This window comes from Tiliqua scincoides, chromosome 10 (genome assembly GCF_035046505.1).
Source record: "Tiliqua scincoides isolate rTilSci1 chromosome 10, rTilSci1.hap2, whole genome shotgun sequence".
NCBI classification, from domain to species: domain Eukaryota; kingdom Metazoa; phylum Chordata; class Lepidosauria; order Squamata; family Scincidae; genus Tiliqua; species Tiliqua scincoides.
Window position 1 is genome coordinate 19,139,012 of NC_089830.1, and position 17,139 is coordinate 19,156,150.

Genomic DNA, 17,139 nt, shown 5'->3' on the forward strand with positions numbered 1-17,139 from the left:
GTAAGCCATGAAAGCAACAGAGCTCTCCTAGCACCTTAAAGGACAATCCTGTACTAGCTTATTCAGAGGGTAGCTATTGTGAATCCAAGGTCCCCAAACTATAGCCTGTGGGTCATATCTGACCCACCAACATCTTAGTCAGCATACTAAGACCAGTGGCATTATAATTACATGCAGCCACCCCTTATTCCTATTCTCTCCCCATCCCCATCCGCCATGACACATCTTCCCCTTGATAGACAAAGCAACTGCTGGGTTGGGTTGCTGTCGCTGAGACCTGAGCAGGCAGAGAGATAGCAAGCAGCCCCACAGCCAAAAATACTTTTCTCCTAGTGTGAAAAGTCTTAGAATTAGGTAGAACACACACACAATTTTCTGAAACTGAAGTGTTCCTGCCTATTATAACAGGGCTCTCCAGACTGGCCTGTGGGCTGGATCTGACACCCGGGTGAAAAGAGCTTACCGTTTCACAGGGGAGCTCCTTTTTGCACCACCAATCTCCATCAAACTGCTTCCAGCCACCTGCTTCTGGGTTTTGTCACCCCAGCAGGTTGTGCATCCGTATTTCCGGGCAGATGCAGCTGGCCAATTGGGGAAGATTGGTAGCAAGGTAGGCAAGGTCCCCAGTGGAATGGAATGCTCCATTCGCGCCAGAGAAGCCTTCCAAGTGCACAGCAGTCTCCACTTCGGAGACCACTGTACCATAACAGCAAGATGGAGTGATGTGGCCCTGGCAACTAAAACCTTGGGGGATTTTGCATTGCACAAATGCTACCTCCCAAAGTTCTGATGTCCAGAAAGTCAGGACTTGGAATGGAGAACCAGTTACGGAAACAAGTTTTTAAACCTACCACTGTGCATGCACACACACAGACACACAAATCAGGGTGTGTTTTTTGTTTTTTTTAACCAGCTGGAATTTATTCTCCATCCCTCATTCAGGGAAAAGAGGCAATTTCATTATCTCTGTAAAAAGTAGCCTTTTCAGCACTGCAGGTATGAACTTGACCGTAAGGAAGCAAAGCCCACGCTTGCGATACAGACAATATTAGGTTTCAATGCTTGAATTCCAATGGTCAACATGGGGTAGAGTCTGCCAGGTCCTGAACCCACGTCATGGATGAGGTAGGAAAGCTAGTTTACCCTCGAGAACACCCAAGCAAAGTGCTCAAAGGGTACAAAAGTCACACTAAAAGCTTTCAAACTTAGACATTTCACCTAGTGAAAAATCACTCTCCCCTGTTTTGAGATTACAAGAAACTTTCCTTAAAACATTACATTCCTCCCCAACTCAGTCCCCACAAGGCATTTCTTTTAAAATTCACTTCAGTTAATTGAATACAGATTTGGAGGGGGGGGGGGGACAGGAGGAGCTAGTTTCAGATTGGGTGAACAGTGGATGTTGCTATGCAGGATGGTGTGCTCAGAATGGGACAGGTATATTTTGTTTTTTGTTTAAAAACCAGGAACTTGATTTGAGGGATGGAAGCTTCATCTTAGGGTCCATGGTTTGTTGTCAGTCTTGCTTGGATTCCTTCAGGGCTTGGAGTCTTTCTAACAGTGGAGGGTGAGAATAATGCCACATGGAAAACAGCCAGTCTGAAACAGGGAATCCCAGGTTATCCTTATTTAACTTGATCAGCGCCGAATACAAGTCTTTGGCCTTGCCAAGTTCCCTGGCAAATGCATCAGCTTGAAATTCAAATCGCCTGCTTAACACAGTTAAGCAAAAGGAGAGAACCTGTAGAAGGAACAACATAGGAAAGTTTGTATGACATTTCCCAATGAGTTTCAGAGTCCTGCAAACTACTTTTTGGGTCTCCCTTGGTATCCTGGCACTCACCTGCTGGCTAACGGTGGTTTAGAATATTTAGAAGATATTAAGTCATTTTATCAAAAGCCATTTACAGAACCTGACCTACTCTATAGTCACACACACATAGGAACCTGGCTTTATAAATTGGAAGGATGATCACCTGTACTTTTCATCTAGTGCTACCAGTATCATTAGTAATACTTCGTAGAATGGCTGGTGGTACTTGCATCCACTGCCTGAGCCCATTAGCAGCAGAGATGGCTGGCGTAGTGAGGCATCCCACACACTGTGTAGTGAGTGGCTGGTCTAAGACCACTAAGTGACTCCATAGTAGAGGCGATGTCACCTGGAGAGTTTCTGATCTGCAACTCAGCCACTTAGCAACAATATGAAGCCACCCCAGCCCTTGTTTAACTGTTACTCATTTAATGTGTTTACCTCATTGTAAGGTGAGAAAATAAACTGGAAGATGATCAACAGGCCTATCAGGGTAGGTTGGGTGTCATAGAATCCAAAAGCAGCAAATAGCTCCTTGCGACCGATCAACACAGCAAATAAGAAGAAACACAAGAAGGAGTTCATCTGCGAGGAGGGTGGGGAAAAAAGAGCATGTGTGTTGTATTTTCACAATACTAACTGAATTTTCAGTTAGTATGAATAAGTAGAAAGGCAGAATAATCAATGGTTTGAATGAATGAATGAACACACAGCCCCTAAGCAATGCAAAAATTCCACAATTCAACAGTTTTCAGAATGAAAGGGGACCCACACTGGTGATGTTTTTGTTTGAACCACAAATTTTTGAGCCAGAAATTGACATGAGATGGTTAAATAACCTTCCCCATTATAACAGCACCCCCAGCTACTTTGAGACTTGCAAAAAAGAAAACCTCAAAAAAAAAAAGGTTAGGAGATCTGATCACAAATTTCACAAGTAACTGTTAGTTTGGTTCAGAGCCACATCTGCTTCAGAACTGAACTAATAACACTGCCTATTCCAGTCATACCATTAGATCATCTAGCTTAGGATTTGGCCACTCTACACCAGCCATTCTCAATCTGTTTTGACTACGGCTCCTTAGGTGCTCTTCTCAGGTTACAGGGCTCCCCTGTCAAAAAGGGATACGTCACAAACATGAACATAAAATCCCCTTCTCATATTTTTCAGTCTGTGGCCCCCTTCAAATGTGCCAGGATTGCCCAGGTGGCAATACGGCTCCCAATGAGAATGGCTGCTCTACACTGTTTAGTAGAAAGTCTTCAGGGCCTTCTCCAACTCAACTTGGAGGGACTAGGGACTGAACCAGAGACATTGTGCGCACAAAGTGCATGCTCAGCTAATGAGCTATGTGCCCAATATTCATGCCCTTTCACTACTTTCATACTGGTAAGACACAAAAGAACTGGATCCATTTCATTTCCTAAGACAGCAATAAAAGAAAAGCCACACAGAAGGTATGCATGCCCCCCCCCCCAATTTTCTGCTTACTTGACTAATGACAATATTTTTAATGGTGTGCCCAAGTTTCCAGTGTCCCAGCTCATGGCCCAGCACAGCCAAGACTTCTTCATTTTTGCAACCTTGCTTCTTGTTCTAGAGTACAAGGGAGGGAAAATCATATTGCAGTTATCACTCTATGGGTAAGGAAAATGTTCTCCAGGCTCAAGACTGTCTCTGGATAGAAGCAGAAATAATTGCACACTTTTAAAAAGAGGCCCAGTTCAAACAATCCAACAAACTAACTGTGGGTTCACAAACAAGCTAGGTGCTTATGTGTGTCTTCCAGCCCTCCCTCCATACCCTCAGCTAAATGAAAAACTTCTTGGTTTGTTAAATTTCCTGTGATGTCAAAAACCTAAAAAACTGCCAGAGGCAATCCCAACAAACCAGGATCAAACTGTGGCTACTCACTTTGGTTTTAGCCTTTGACTCTGTATCCTCCCCATCACCTCCAAGCCCACTAGTCTCCGAAGCAGAATCCTCAGGTTGCTCCTTGTTAAGAGCTGAATAATCCTCCAGGAGAGTGTCAAACAGCACAATGCGCTTATTCTTGAAGAAGCCATAAAAATAAGCATTGCTGTGGGAAGATCGTTTGGAACCTGGAGACGAAGGCAAAATAGTATCACATTACAGAAGCAATCAAACACGTTCTAGACTCAGGGATATATTTTCCTTTTTCAGTGAGCAGTCATTAGCCATAACAGTTTCCTGTTATCTCTCGAAGAAATGGCTCTCAAATAGTAGTTTGAAACACATATCAACACAGGAATATTGGTGCTGTGAGGTGCCTTGGTGGTCTGTTGGAGGTATAGGAACCTGCAAGGAGAAATTATTCCAAATTGGATGGCAGCATCTTCTGCAATTGGTAGCTCCTTGTGCAAAAGACCTGATTTTCAGCAATCGCTCCCTACCTCTACAGGCCCATGCCTCATCCCACCCCATTCCCAAGGGTCTCTGACCCTCAAGCGATGCTTTTCAGAGCTAGAGAAAGATCCCTTGCAGGAACTTCCTTCCACAAGCATTTCTTCAGAACCATGAATGAATGGCTGGCAACCTTCAGTCTCGAAAGACTATGGTATAAGCCTACAGCACCCGGTATTCCCAGCCGGTCTCCCATCCAAGTACTAACCAGGCCTGACCCCGCTTAGCTTCCAAGATCAGACGAGATCAGGCATGTGCAGGGTAACAGTTGCTACGCCACTGTGTTAACATATAATGGAGCAGATTTTATTAAGAAAGTATCTTTATAGGGCTGTTTGAATCTCTGAAGGCTTCGCGTTATTCCATGTTTCAAAGAAGGCTGCCTCCACAATCGTAAAATTTCACAGCTCTGCAGCAGTTCCGCCATTACCTTGACCAGAGTTTTGAGATCTACCAAAGAGGGCTGCAACATTTCTTTTTCCAACACTCACCTTCCACAACGTAGACTTTGGTCAGAGGAAAGTCTATATTCTTTGCCATGGTCTCGATTTGCTGTTTGAGTTCTCCTTCAGGGAGCGGAATAAATTTGTCAAACAGAGGAGCAATATAGTCTGCGTAGATGGTGACAAGAACCTGCAGTGGAGCACAAGCACTGAAATACACATGTGCCTTATGTCAGATTACCCATCATCAAATGTATCCCTATGAACATGAAAGCCATTAAGTCCCTCATTCTGGGAAATGAATTCAAGTTCATGTTCTGAACAGCACTCAACACCCATCAACTTTGGAGACAGAAAGTGGAGAAAATGATAATTTCTTCAACAGGAGAACTAACTTAATTGTGAAAAAGTTGACTGTGCTTGTCTTCCAAAGGTTGTCCAGTACTTCCCTTCAATAGATTCCTTTGTCAATATCCCTCAACTCTTGTAGCTTGAAAATCACACTACTCCCAGTAATAGCTGTTTTTAACACCTCTTTTAACTCCCATTCTGGAGAGCTCAGCACTACAGAAAACCTGGGCTGCAATCCTAATCACACTTTCCTGAGAGTGTCCCAATGAACAAAATAGGACAAACTTCTGAGTAGACCTGATTAGGATTGTGCCCTTAGTCTAACATGCAGAAAACAGGAGCTGATGGGCCCAGAATGCACTGTTCCCACTGGCTAGAATAGTTTTCAATCACTAAGGGCCCAATCCTATCCAATTATCCAGTGCCGGTGCTGCTGTGCCAATGGGGTGTGCACTGCATCCTGTGGTGAGGAGGTAGTCACAGAGGCCTCCTCAAGGTATGGGAACATTTGTTCCCTTACCTTGGGGCTGCATTGTGGCTGCACTGGTGCTGGAAAGTTGGATAGGATTGGGCCCTTAGTTCAGGACAAAGATTATTGTAGCAAATCAGTGCCAAGGGAAGGGGATTTATGGGAGATTACTATTTTTAAATTGTATTCTTATGCCCTCTTTCAAGCATAAGACCTCTAAGGTACCTTAAATAAATACATACAAAAAATATGCAAATACATAAATATATACAAAAAATAAATACATTAAAACCATTTTCATAATATATCACAGAAGCCCACAATTTAAGACCTTGAGGTCCTATTTCCACCATGGGGGCAACTCTGTGTTGTAGAGGCTCAGTGCTTCAGATGATAAGCTGCTTTATTTCCAATTGCTCTGGTATAAGTCTAGGCTTGAGCTCCAGGACTGGAACTTCCATTCCCTGCAGAAACCAGTTGCCTCACTAGGGTTGTCTGCCTGATCTCCTCTGTTCAAGTGCTGGTGTTCCAGCCCACTCCGCAGGTACCCTCACCCTGGGATAGCATAAGATCCTCCATAGGTCACAATGGAAGGCAAAACCTTCTTCCTGGGGAAAAGCCCTGCTAAGGGCTGTGTATCTGCTTAGCCTTCCTCTGGGGTCTGCCACTCCTTCCACCTCCTTCTTCTCCCTCCTGCCACGCCTCCCTCCCCTTCTGCATCACGGCCAGTGCCTCTCTCATAACCATAACCTTGGTGCTGTTCCTATTCCAGTTGTCTCTCTCCTCTGTCTGACCAACCCTCTTTAAGTTCCTTATGGGCTCCTGCTGCTCTTTCCTTCTCACCTAGCCTCATCTGACCCCAGTGCAGGGACCATGCCTGCTCATTCAACCAAATCACCCTACCTTGTAGGGTTTGGCAGTGCCCTAACATGATGTCATTGACATGAGCCCCCAGATGATCAGGCCAACTACTACCATTGGTGACAGCTGTGACACAAAGGCTTCCTCCACAAGTTGTTGCCTGAATCCAAGGCTGACAGACAACACAGGACTGAATCCGATGTTTTCTAGCGTTGGCCCAGGAATCCTAGTACTTTGCAAGACCTACATCTTACAAATCCATATTATGACAGCGTCCCTAGAACTAACTGCATTACTATATTTCATGATTATTTACACTATTACATGTCTGTTGGGTGGGGAGGAGGAATCTAAGTATCACACAGAATTCCAGATTCCAAGCAACTGTGTGCAATGAGCAGAATGAGGAGTGAACCTATGTCATCACATACTCACCAGAGAAACTACTAATGTGAAAAGCCAGGCATAGATGAAGAAATAATCTCCACCTATTTTAATAATGTAAAGTAGAAGCGATGTTACTGGCAATAGGATGCACTGTGTCACAACGAACTTCTTGAGAGCATCCTTAAAGAAGAACCCCAGAGTCTGTAACAGGAAAGACACCAAAATGAGCTGTTTCAAAGCTTACTCCAATTGTTCCTACACTAGAGCCCCTCAGTGTTGCAAAGGCTTAGTTTCTGCACTATTCACCGCCAGAAGAATTAAACAGAAGGTCCCATACTGTGCTCAATATAGCCCAATGTTATCTAGCAATGTCCTTTTCCATGGCCAAGATCCTTCCATCTTTGCTCACAAATAAGATCTGTTCAGCAAAGGTTCTTTACAGTATTAAGGGAAGGCTTTTTATTTGCAAGTTCAGCTATTTTATTGCTTCCCTTGTCAGCATGGCTGGAAGAGTGAGTGATGGATTGCCCTACATTTAGTCAGCTTTTGTTATTTTCATTAATCGTCTTTGTTTTCCCTATTTTCATTGTAGGAAAGTAGTGCTGCAAGTCCAGTACACATGCCTGGGAATAAGACCCATTACAATTAACTGGACTTATTTGTGAGTAAACATGCACAGGGTTGCACTATCATGAAAAGATAAAAACTGAAGGAAATTAGTTGCTTCGTGTCCACCCAAAAGCTGACTAAATAAAGAGGAATTCAGCACTAATCCTAGCAGAGAAACAATAAAATGGGTATAATTTGCAAACAGGAAGCTTTGAATTTGAAGAACAGTTTTCCTTAAAAACCCTAACAGGACCCTGTCTATGCTGAACAGTCAGTCAGTCAGTGCGCAATCCTAATCCCTTATGTCAGTGCTTTCCAGTACTGGCATAGCGGTGCCAATGGAACATGTGCTGCATCCTGCAGTTGGGTGTCACTCACGGAGGCCTCCTCAAAGTAAAGGAATGTTTGTTCCCTTACTTCAGGGCTGCACTGCCCTTATGTCAGTGCTGGATAGCACTGACATAAGGGGTTAGGATTGTGCCCTCAGTCAGATAAAAACTCAAATCTGAACAAAAGGAAAGGAAACACAGAATACACTGGAATGCAACAGTTTGACAAAGATTTTGTCTCCTCAGAAAAGCAAGTGAACAGAACAGGACTTCCAGAGCACTAAGCTCTCAAGAAAGCAACCTATGTGGATTTAAACTTAGTGAACAAACAGCAGCAAGTCCACAACTATGGCAGACTGTAACTGATTGATCCAGATCTCTGAAAGAAGGCAAAACAGCTGTTTACAAGGATGAACACAGCAGCATGGAAGACAAATTTCATATAAATCTAGCAGTAATATAAAGGTGGTACCTGCTGATTGAAGCCATGCTTTTCCTCAATGACAAAGGTATTATACAGGCTCCAAGGCAGACCAGTGACTGCACTGAAGAGTGTTGCAAGCAGCAAGAACACCAGTGATTGTACAATCTATGCATAAGAGGGAAGAAAAAGTTGCAAACCTTCATTTAGACACACACTTTTTTGGGGGGAGGACTGAGTCTTTCCTGAAGCAGATTCATTAACTTTAATTTCAAATGGAAATTAGACTGAGAATCCTTGGAATAAGAATTTATGATGAGGCTTAATGTTGTGTCTGAAAAACAAGACTAGGGCTATAATCCTATTCATGCTTACTTGGGAGTCAGTGGAACTTATTTCCAAGTAGATCTGCCTAGAACCGCAGCATACCTTGTTCCCTACCTTCAGGTCTCTTGTATAGACAGAAGCATGAGAATTGCTGTAGACCCTACCTTTTAAAGCACTCTGAACTCACATGCAAACTCTTGCATAAGCATTTACAGAACAAAGATAGCAGCTATTTTCCTCCCATTCACAGAGCTGTATCCTAAGAAAGTTAGTTATGACTACACACCATTGAAATGAATGAGATGGATTAGTTATGACTAACTCAAGTTCCATTTATTTCAATAGAACTTAGTCATGACTAGTGGATACAATCCAATCCACCACTGGATCCTGTGAGGGGTGCCCCGAAAAGGGGGGTCTCAGGGCATCATCTAGCGGGGTGCTGAGGGTCGGCTGGATGGTCTCATGGGACCCCTGGGTGGGATGTCCACCTCCCTGGGGTTCCTTGCAGGGGAAGCCTCAGTGCAAGCCAGGGGGAGGGGGTTCACGACACCCTTGTCCTCCTCCCTGGAGGCAGGACCTGAGGCCCTTGGTCTTCAGGCAGGGGCTCCAGCCTCCTGCCTTCCCTCTCCAGAACTGCCTGTCATCACAGGCCTCCCTGCTTTTATCCTCCCCAGCCACACCCTCGGCTCCTCCCCTTCCTCCCTCTCTAGGCTTAAAGGGGCCCTGACCCTGACCTGCTTCCCTCCTCTTTGGTGGTTAATGGTGACCCGGCCCTGCTCACTGCTCAGGTCAGGTGAGCCCTGGGGGGACGGTCTCTCCCACCCAGCTGCCTTACGTCTTACCTGGTCAGCTGCAGAGGTGGTGGTGGCTCTATGGTCAGGCAGTTCTGCCCCTGGCCTGCAGCCAGGTAAGGCAGGGGTCAGACAAGGGCTCGACCCCTGACAGAACCAACAATCCAATGGATCCAACAATATATCCAACACTATACCTTATTTTCAGACACTTTCCAGCACCTAAGAAAAATTCCTAATTCCTAGTCAAGGCTCTTTCTAAATGGCATGCAGTTATCCAAGCAACAAAATGCTTTGGGGATTTTGACAGACTGACATGCTGTTCAAGCAAAAGGCAATTGGGGATATTAAAAAAAAAAATTAATACAGGCATCCTCCTGTATCCTCAGGGAATGCATTCCCCGCACATACACACACCCCTGCAGATATGGAAACAGCAGATAAAAGGAACCTATTAAAAAGCAGTTCAAAAATTCCCCCCACCACACAAATGACTGATCTGCCTTTTATTCCAGCCTTCCTGTCACCGTTACCAGGCTTACTGGCTCTTTGTTGATTCAAAAATGGAAGCAAGAAGCACTCAGCACTCACAGGAAGTGAGGCAGATGGGCTGAAAAGGACATGGCACTTATCATATAACTTAGCATCCTGTTCTTTTCAGCCATCTGCCTTGCTTCCTATAAGAGCCTGTGTTTCCTGCTTCCATTTTGGAGTCAGCAAAGAGCCAGTGACCCCAGGATCAGCGACAGGAAGGCTGGAATCAAAAGCAGATAAGTCACTTGGGGGGGTGATGGGGGAATTTTTGAACCTTGGATAAATGAAACCACGGATACTGGATCCACGAAAACCGGGGGGATGGGGACGGATACCCCTGTATTGTGGTATCCATATGGACGGCGACATCAATGTGCTTACCTCATATTCTGGCCCAAAACCGGCCCTACCAGATAATTCTCCAGATACAGACCACAGGAAAGGAATTCCTCCACACAGAAGAATCACCTATAATGCAAAAACACAATGCACAGTAGTTTAAAGAAATATACAGTACAAATTGTGACATCCTGCATCTCCAGAACCAAAGGGTGCTGGATGTCTACATTTTCCAGATATCAGAATGTCTCCAGTGCTCAACTGTCAATTTCCCTCAAGGTACAGTCAGTTTCATGTGGAACTGTTCAGAGGCTTCCACAGTCACCAAACCATTCTCCCTCCCTCTCCGCCTAGGGCTACTGCACAGGATATCTGCTGTAACAACAGGAATGCTATCAGTCTCACTGTGGAGTCACTTCTGAAAAGCTTCCAGTCCTCAGCAGCACTGGCTGCAAACTGGAAGTTGAAGCTGGTAAGTTCACTGCATCAGTTAATAAAACTTTCCAAGATACCAAGCGGTGGAAACTGCATTAGCACGAAGTTAAAACATTTCAAAAACTGCAGCAGAATCAAGCTGGCATGCCAATACAACAAAGAAAATTAACAATAAATAAAATACTCCAATGCCAAAGTGCCTGCCCAATTCAAGGGGGCATTTTTGATGGGCCTATGGACTGATCCAGTGGGGCTGTTCTTATGTTCTTATAGTGGATAGAGAGATGCTCTTTACACTCTCACATAACACCAGAACCAGGAGACATCTACTAAAATTGAGTGTTGGGAGAGTTAGGACAGACAAAAGAAAATATTTCTTTACTCAGCGTGTGATTGGTCTTTGGAACTCCTGTGGGATGTGGTGATGGCATCTGGCCTGGACAAGTTTCTGGAGGAAAAATCCATTATGGGTTACAAGCCATGATGTGTATGTGCAACCTCCTGATTTTAGAAATGGGCTATGTCAGAATGCCAGATGCAAGAGAGGACACCAGGAGGCAGGTCTCTTGTTGTGTGGTGTGCTCCCTGGGGCATTTGGTGGGCCGCTGTGAGATACAGGAAGCTGGACTAGATGGGCCTATGGCCTGATCCAGTGGGGGTGTTCTTATGTTCTTATTTTTGATACACGGCTGAAGAAAGTGAGCCAAACCACAAGAGAAGGCAAAAATCTAAGTCCTGGTGGTTCAGCTCAGAACAATGACAAACCATGGTTTGGCAAACCTTGGGAACCACTGAACTATAGTTTGATGATTCAGGGCCCAATCCTATCCAACTTTCCAGCTCTGGTGCAGCCACAATGCAGCCCCCCGAGATAAGGGAACAAATGTTCCTATACCTTGAGGTGGCCTCTGTGACTGCCTCCCCAACACAGGGTGCAGTGCATGCCCCACTGGCACAGCTGCACTGGCACTGGAAAATTGGATAGGATTTGGCCCTCAGACAGAAGGGGAAAGAAAAAGTACAGGAATTGAGAGGGGAGCTGGGAGTACATGATCCAGCAGATTGCTAACGGTTTTATGGTTTGGTGTTATATCAGAACCAGCTGAGATCACAACACAATCTAACAGAAGCCAGTTCTTTTCTCATTCCAATATAAGATGATCAGCACGATCATTACAATTACAATAAGTAAATGAAATCAAGAAACCTTCCCGGCGAAATGTTCACCCACGCTCAAGGTTGCCTAATTTCCCTGCTAGTCCTACAGCAGTGGTTCTCAAACTCTCTGGGAGAGTTTGAGAGCCAGTAGGTCTTTGCAGGGACAGGGAGAGGAGGCAGCGGGGGTGGGGGGAAGACAGTGGCGCGATCCCCAGCATCAGGGGACTGCAGGAGCTTGGGTGCACTTACTCAAGCCTCCTGCAGTCTCCCCAGGGTGCGGGGAGCCCAGCGCGGCTTCTGGTAGGGCTCCCCGCAGCAGGGAAAGTGGATGCGGCGCGAACGTGCCCCGCCCCCGCTAAAGCAGAAGTGGAGCGCGATTGCTGAGCACTGTCCTACAGCATTAGAAAATTAAAAAATCAGAAACTTCTTATGCTCAGTCACAGAATTAGAACTGATGTCATACATAGAACTGATGCTGCCTGGGTGAATATTTCCCTGCCAACACATAGAAAACGGTTTTACATTCTGACTCACTGCAAAATAAAAAAAAAAAGAAACCCCAAAGCTGGAGAAATACTTACTGTGCCCTCTATCTCTGAATACAGGCCTGACCAAAAGCTGAAAGCACTTTTATCCAATTGGTAAAGGCGAGATTTTTCAAATGTTTCTGAGTCCATGATTGGCCCTAATTCCAGTGGAACATGAGTCGTCGTCCGGTACACGGTCCTCTGAAATATTTAAAAGACACTGGTGATGCGAATTGCACTCTGCAGAGATTTAGACGTGCTTGGCTGGCACTAGGAATCCCCTTACCTCCCTTGTTCTATGGATTGTTAAAATGCATAAACAGGGATCAAACATTGCATGGAATACACTATTTACAAAAAAAATAGAAAATACCCCACATATTTGATACAGTGCTACTTGCCCTGATTCTGGGATACCAAATCAATGAGCCCAATTTCTGAGAGTTTCCCTAGTGGCCAAGAGGATAATCCTACAAAATTTGGAAGGTAGGTGCTGTACCTAAAGGCAAAAAAAATGCCAGACTAGGCAGCAAAGACAAGAATCACTCTCGCCGAGAGGCACATCACATACCGCAACCAGAGACTGGGTACCCAATGCCTCCGTATTACCCTCTGCTTCTCTCCCAATGACAACAGTAATCTGTTTTTTCCTTCCCTTTGCTTCAATTGGTGGGGGGGGGGGAGGATAAACGGGTAGGGTGAGTGAATGAGTAAATATAAGGGGTTATTTTGTATTTGTTTTTGTAACCAAAATTTCAGCCAGCAGAAAAACAAAATTAAGCACGTTGTGCAGGAAGTCCCACACACGCACACAGCATGCCCTAGTTTCAAGTTTACATTTTTAGCTAACACTACAAACCACAATCACCATCCTTCCACCCACATTAATTTGTTTTAAACAGTAATGTGTAAGTTGCACAATGACCAATGGTTTGCTATCTGCTGAACTGATGGCCAAGATTACAAGGCAGACACTATGATTCAAATTTTCAGCTGTAAAGATAAAAAAAAGTTCTGTGGGATAAGATCAGATCTGTGTGTTTGTAATATCTCAGTCAGGAGCCTGGGAAATTCAGGTATTTTGACTGTTTTAACAGCTCCTGAGTGATCTATTCTGTGAATAAACAAAGTCTAAGAATCTGTGAGTGAATACACACACACACACACACACACACACACACACAGAGAGAGAGAGAGAGAGAGAGAGAGAGAGAGAGAGAGAGAGAGAGTCCCAGACATCCACAAGAAACCTTACTAAATATTTGGAACTGACTCTTTGGTACCTCTTCTACTCTAAAACTCTTCAAGCATATTCCCATGAAAAGGCTGGGTATACACATTTTAATAAAATTAGATTTGACTCACATAAATATACAAAAAAGCTAACAGAGGAAAGGGAAGAACTACATGCATTGCAATGCATGAGAAGTCCCATTATGTACAACGTGAATTACAGGGAAAAATGTATATGGGGGTATGAAATCCACAAGACCCAACACCTGATGGTTCCCAGAGTTTTAGCCAATTTATGGACTCTTCGCTCACAACAGGAGAGGAAACTGAACACTTTCCACATGCGCTGCCTCCGATGCATCCTCGGCATCACCTGGCAGGACAAAGTTCCAAACAACACAGTCCTGGAACGAGCTGGAATCCCTAGCATGTATGCACTGCTGAAACAGAGACGCCTGCATTGGCTCGGTCATGTCGTGAGAATGAATGATGGCCGGATCCCAAAGGATCTCCTCTATGGAGAACTCGTGCAAGGAAAGCGCCCTACAGGCAGACCACAGCTGCGATACAAGGACATCTGCAAGAGGGATCTGAAGGCCTTAGGAGTGGACCTCAACAGGTGGGAAACCCTGGCCTCTGAGCGGCCCGCTTGGAGGCAGGCTGTGCAGCATGGCCTTTCCCAGTTTGAAGAGACACTTGGCCAACAGTCTGAGGCAAAGAGGCAAAGAAGGAAGGCCCATAGCCAGGGAGACAGACCAGGGACAGACTGCACTTGCTCCCAGTGTGGAAGGGATTGTCACTCCCGAATTGGCCTTTTCAACCGCACTAGACGCTGTTCCAGAACCACCATTCAGAGCGCGATACCATAGTCTTTCGAGACTGAAGGTTGCCAACAGTATAGCCTTCTAGAAACAGTAGCTAAAGGTACTGGAGGGGACCATCACAAAAGGTATGGAGGGGACCAGCCCCCTCCCCCCATGGTCCCCCTATGATTCAAGCTTAGCTCCCAGATAAGCATGCAAGGGATTGCAACTTTTGTGCAGCCCAGTGGTTCTCACACATTTCGTACCGGGACCCACTTTTTAGAATGACATAACTTCTGGTGGGTCCTGACAGATTTCCATGATTGGAAATGACATCATCAAGCAGGAAAATTTTTAACAATCCTAGGCTGCAATCCTACTCACACTTACCCAGGAGTAAGTCCCATTGACTATCATTGTTAAAAGAATATACATAGTAGCTTGTTAAAAGTACAGGTCTGTAACATTTCCCCAAATGCAGTCACATCCCTTGGTAGCATCGTCCATTATATTAAAAATAAAATATTGAAATGAATGGGGACCCACCTGAAATTGGTTTGCAACCCACCTAATGGCTCCCAAACAAGTTTGAGAAACACTGGTGTAGCCACATAGGAGGTCAGGAGCAACAGCCTTATACTACCTGCCTGGATTAGGGCCTGGGTAACACTGCCAATTGAGCAAAGAGTTGAGGGGGAACACAATCTGGCCAGTTGCTGTTGCTATGAACAACAGCTTGGCAAGTGGAAATCCAAAAACATTTGTCACCCTGCTTATATTGCCATGAGACATGGGGCACAATCTACCCAGAAGTAAGTCCTATTTTGTTCAATGGGGCTTACTCTCAGGAAAGTGTAGTTAGGATTGCAGCCTAGGTTTTTGTCATTTTCTCTTATGCTTAACTCCCATTTCCACTGATTTCCTTTCTACCATGTGCAAGAACACCCACACAGGTATAGGGGGAAACGGAGAAACAGAAATTAAATACAAGAGGAAATGGAAAAAAAAGTCTAGGCATGTGTGTGCCCCTCCCAAAGAAACACCAACTGCCTCAAGGGAAGGGAGAAGAAAAAGGACAGCCAGCAAGGCAAAATCCACCATTGCTTTGCTTTTAAGGCTAACCTACATGAATTGTAGTTTTAACCAAATGTGAACTGCCTTAAAGATGTCATAGGAGGTGGAAAAACAGCACAAACACACACACACCCCTGTTAAACAGATAGTGAGGAACCCTTCAAATTGACAGCTCTCTTACAATCAGCAAAAGACAAGTTAACTACCCTTCTTTATACCAGGACAGGGTCTTGTACTAAAGCAGCCATTTTCAACCACTGTGCCATGGCACAGGTGTGCCACAGGAATTTGGGGGAAGGTCGTTTTTTAATAGGGCCAATGGGAGATGTGAGCCTCCACTGGCAGCATGGTGTGCCTTGTCAATTGTCAAAAACCTGGTGGTGTGCCTTGACCATTTTTAGTCCCGTGTCAGTGTGCCATGAGATGAAAAATGTTGAAAATCACTGTACTAAAGTATGGTCTACAGAGCTTGCGTCTTGAGTACACTTCTATACTGCAGCGAGTCATGGACTCCTCGCTTACAACAGGAGAAGAAGCTGGAAATACATCCCCAGCGTGTATACACTGCTGAAACAGAGACACCTGCGTTGGCTTGGTCATGTTGTGAGAATGGGCAATGGTCAGATCCCAAAGGATCTCCTCTATGGAGAGCTCATGCAGGGAAAGCGCCCTACGGGTAGACCACAGTTGTGCTACAAGGATATCTGCAAGGGGGATCTGAAAGCCTTAGGAACAGACCTCAACAGGTGGGAAACCCTGGCCTCTGAGCGGCCCGCTTGGAGGCAGGCTGTGCAGCATGGCCTTTCCCAGTTTGAAGAGCCATGTGGCCAACAGACTGAGGCAAAGAAGGAAGGCCCATAGCCAGGGAGACAGACCAGGGACAGACTGCACTTGCTCCCAGTGCGGAAGGGATTGTCACTCCCGAATCGGCCTTTTCAGCCACACTAGACGCTGTGCCAGAACCACCATTCAGAGTGCAATACCAGAGTCTTTCGAGACTGAAGGTTGCCAACAACAACAACAAAGTATGGCATATGTAAGGTGACTAGCAGAGCACAGGACCCTGATTATTATTAAATTAAATTAATTAATTAATAATAAGTAAAAATTATTACATCCTGGATCTCTCTCTTTTGGGGGGGGGGTCTAGCAGGACATGATAGATTGTCATTTTAAGAAGAGCATCCTTCTTAAAGAATTCTTCTTCTTCTTCTTCTTCTTCTTAAGAAGAGTGCCGAAAAGTTTGGGAAGCAGCAGTTTAGCTGCTTAATGCTACTCAGAAATAAGTCCCATGAGAGTCAATGGGGCTCACTCCCAGGTCAGTATGGAAAAGACTGCAGCCTAATAGCCCAAGCCTATGCAGGTCTCCTCAGAAGTGAGTCCCATTACAGTCAATGGGCCTTACTCCCAGGAAAGTCTGGAGAGGGATGGCAGCCTAATAGCCCAAGCCTATGCAAGTCTCCTCAGAAGTCAGTCCCATTATAGTCAATGAGGCTTACTCCCAGGTAAGTGTGGAGAGCATGGAAGCCAAGCCTATGCAGCTCTCCTCAGCAGTAAGCCTTATGACAGTCAGTGGGGCTTACTCCCAGGTAAGCGAGGAGGGCACGGAGGCCCAGCACAGGGAGGAGCAAGCCCCATGGAAGCGAGTGGGGAGGGGCGGGGCGGGGGGCTGACCTGCCTCCAGGCGAGCAGCGCCTCCCAGAGGTAGACGGCCCAGGAGAAGAGCAGCACCGAGCAGAAGATGCGCGTCTCCAGCGGCGCCTCGGCCCACAGCGGCACCGCCATGCCGCCTCTTCCTCCTCGGCAG

The 17,139-nt window shown here is 45.5% G+C and overlaps 1 protein-coding gene across 1 annotated transcript; it reads right to left on the bottom strand.

The window, feature by feature from the left end:
* Positions 1-890: 890 nt before the first annotated feature.
* On the bottom strand, positions 891-17,139 carry ZMPSTE24 (zinc metallopeptidase STE24). The gene is made up of 10 exons (XM_066638505.1): positions 17,007-17,139; positions 12,277-12,423; positions 10,145-10,231; positions 8,160-8,276; positions 6,798-6,950; positions 4,730-4,871; positions 3,729-3,916; positions 3,306-3,410; positions 2,255-2,398; positions 891-1,741 (listed from the first exon to the last, which is right to left on the bottom strand). Exons 1-10 carry the CDS (start codon positions 17,115-17,117, stop codon positions 1,517-1,519), a joined length of 1,419 nt encoding a protein of 472 aa, XP_066494602.1. The 5' UTR covers positions 17,118-17,139; the 3' UTR covers positions 891-1,516.

What these genes read in the sequence shown, in the direction of transcription:
- ZMPSTE24 (XM_066638505.1), bottom strand. Translation starts at nt 17,117, where the DNA reads ATGGCGGTGCCGCTGTGGGCCGAGGCGCCGCTGGAGACGCGCATCTTC. An exon ending in AGCATGGCTTCAATCAGCAG is followed by an intron (nt 6,951 to 8,159) that starts GTACCACCTTTA and finishes TTCCTGTTACAG; the next exon opens with ACTCTGGGGTTCTTCTTTAA. An exon ending in TTTTCTCACCTTACAATGAG is followed by an intron (nt 1,742 to 2,254) that starts GTAAACACATTA and finishes TTCCTTCTACAG; the next exon opens with GTTCTCTCCTTTTGCTTAAC.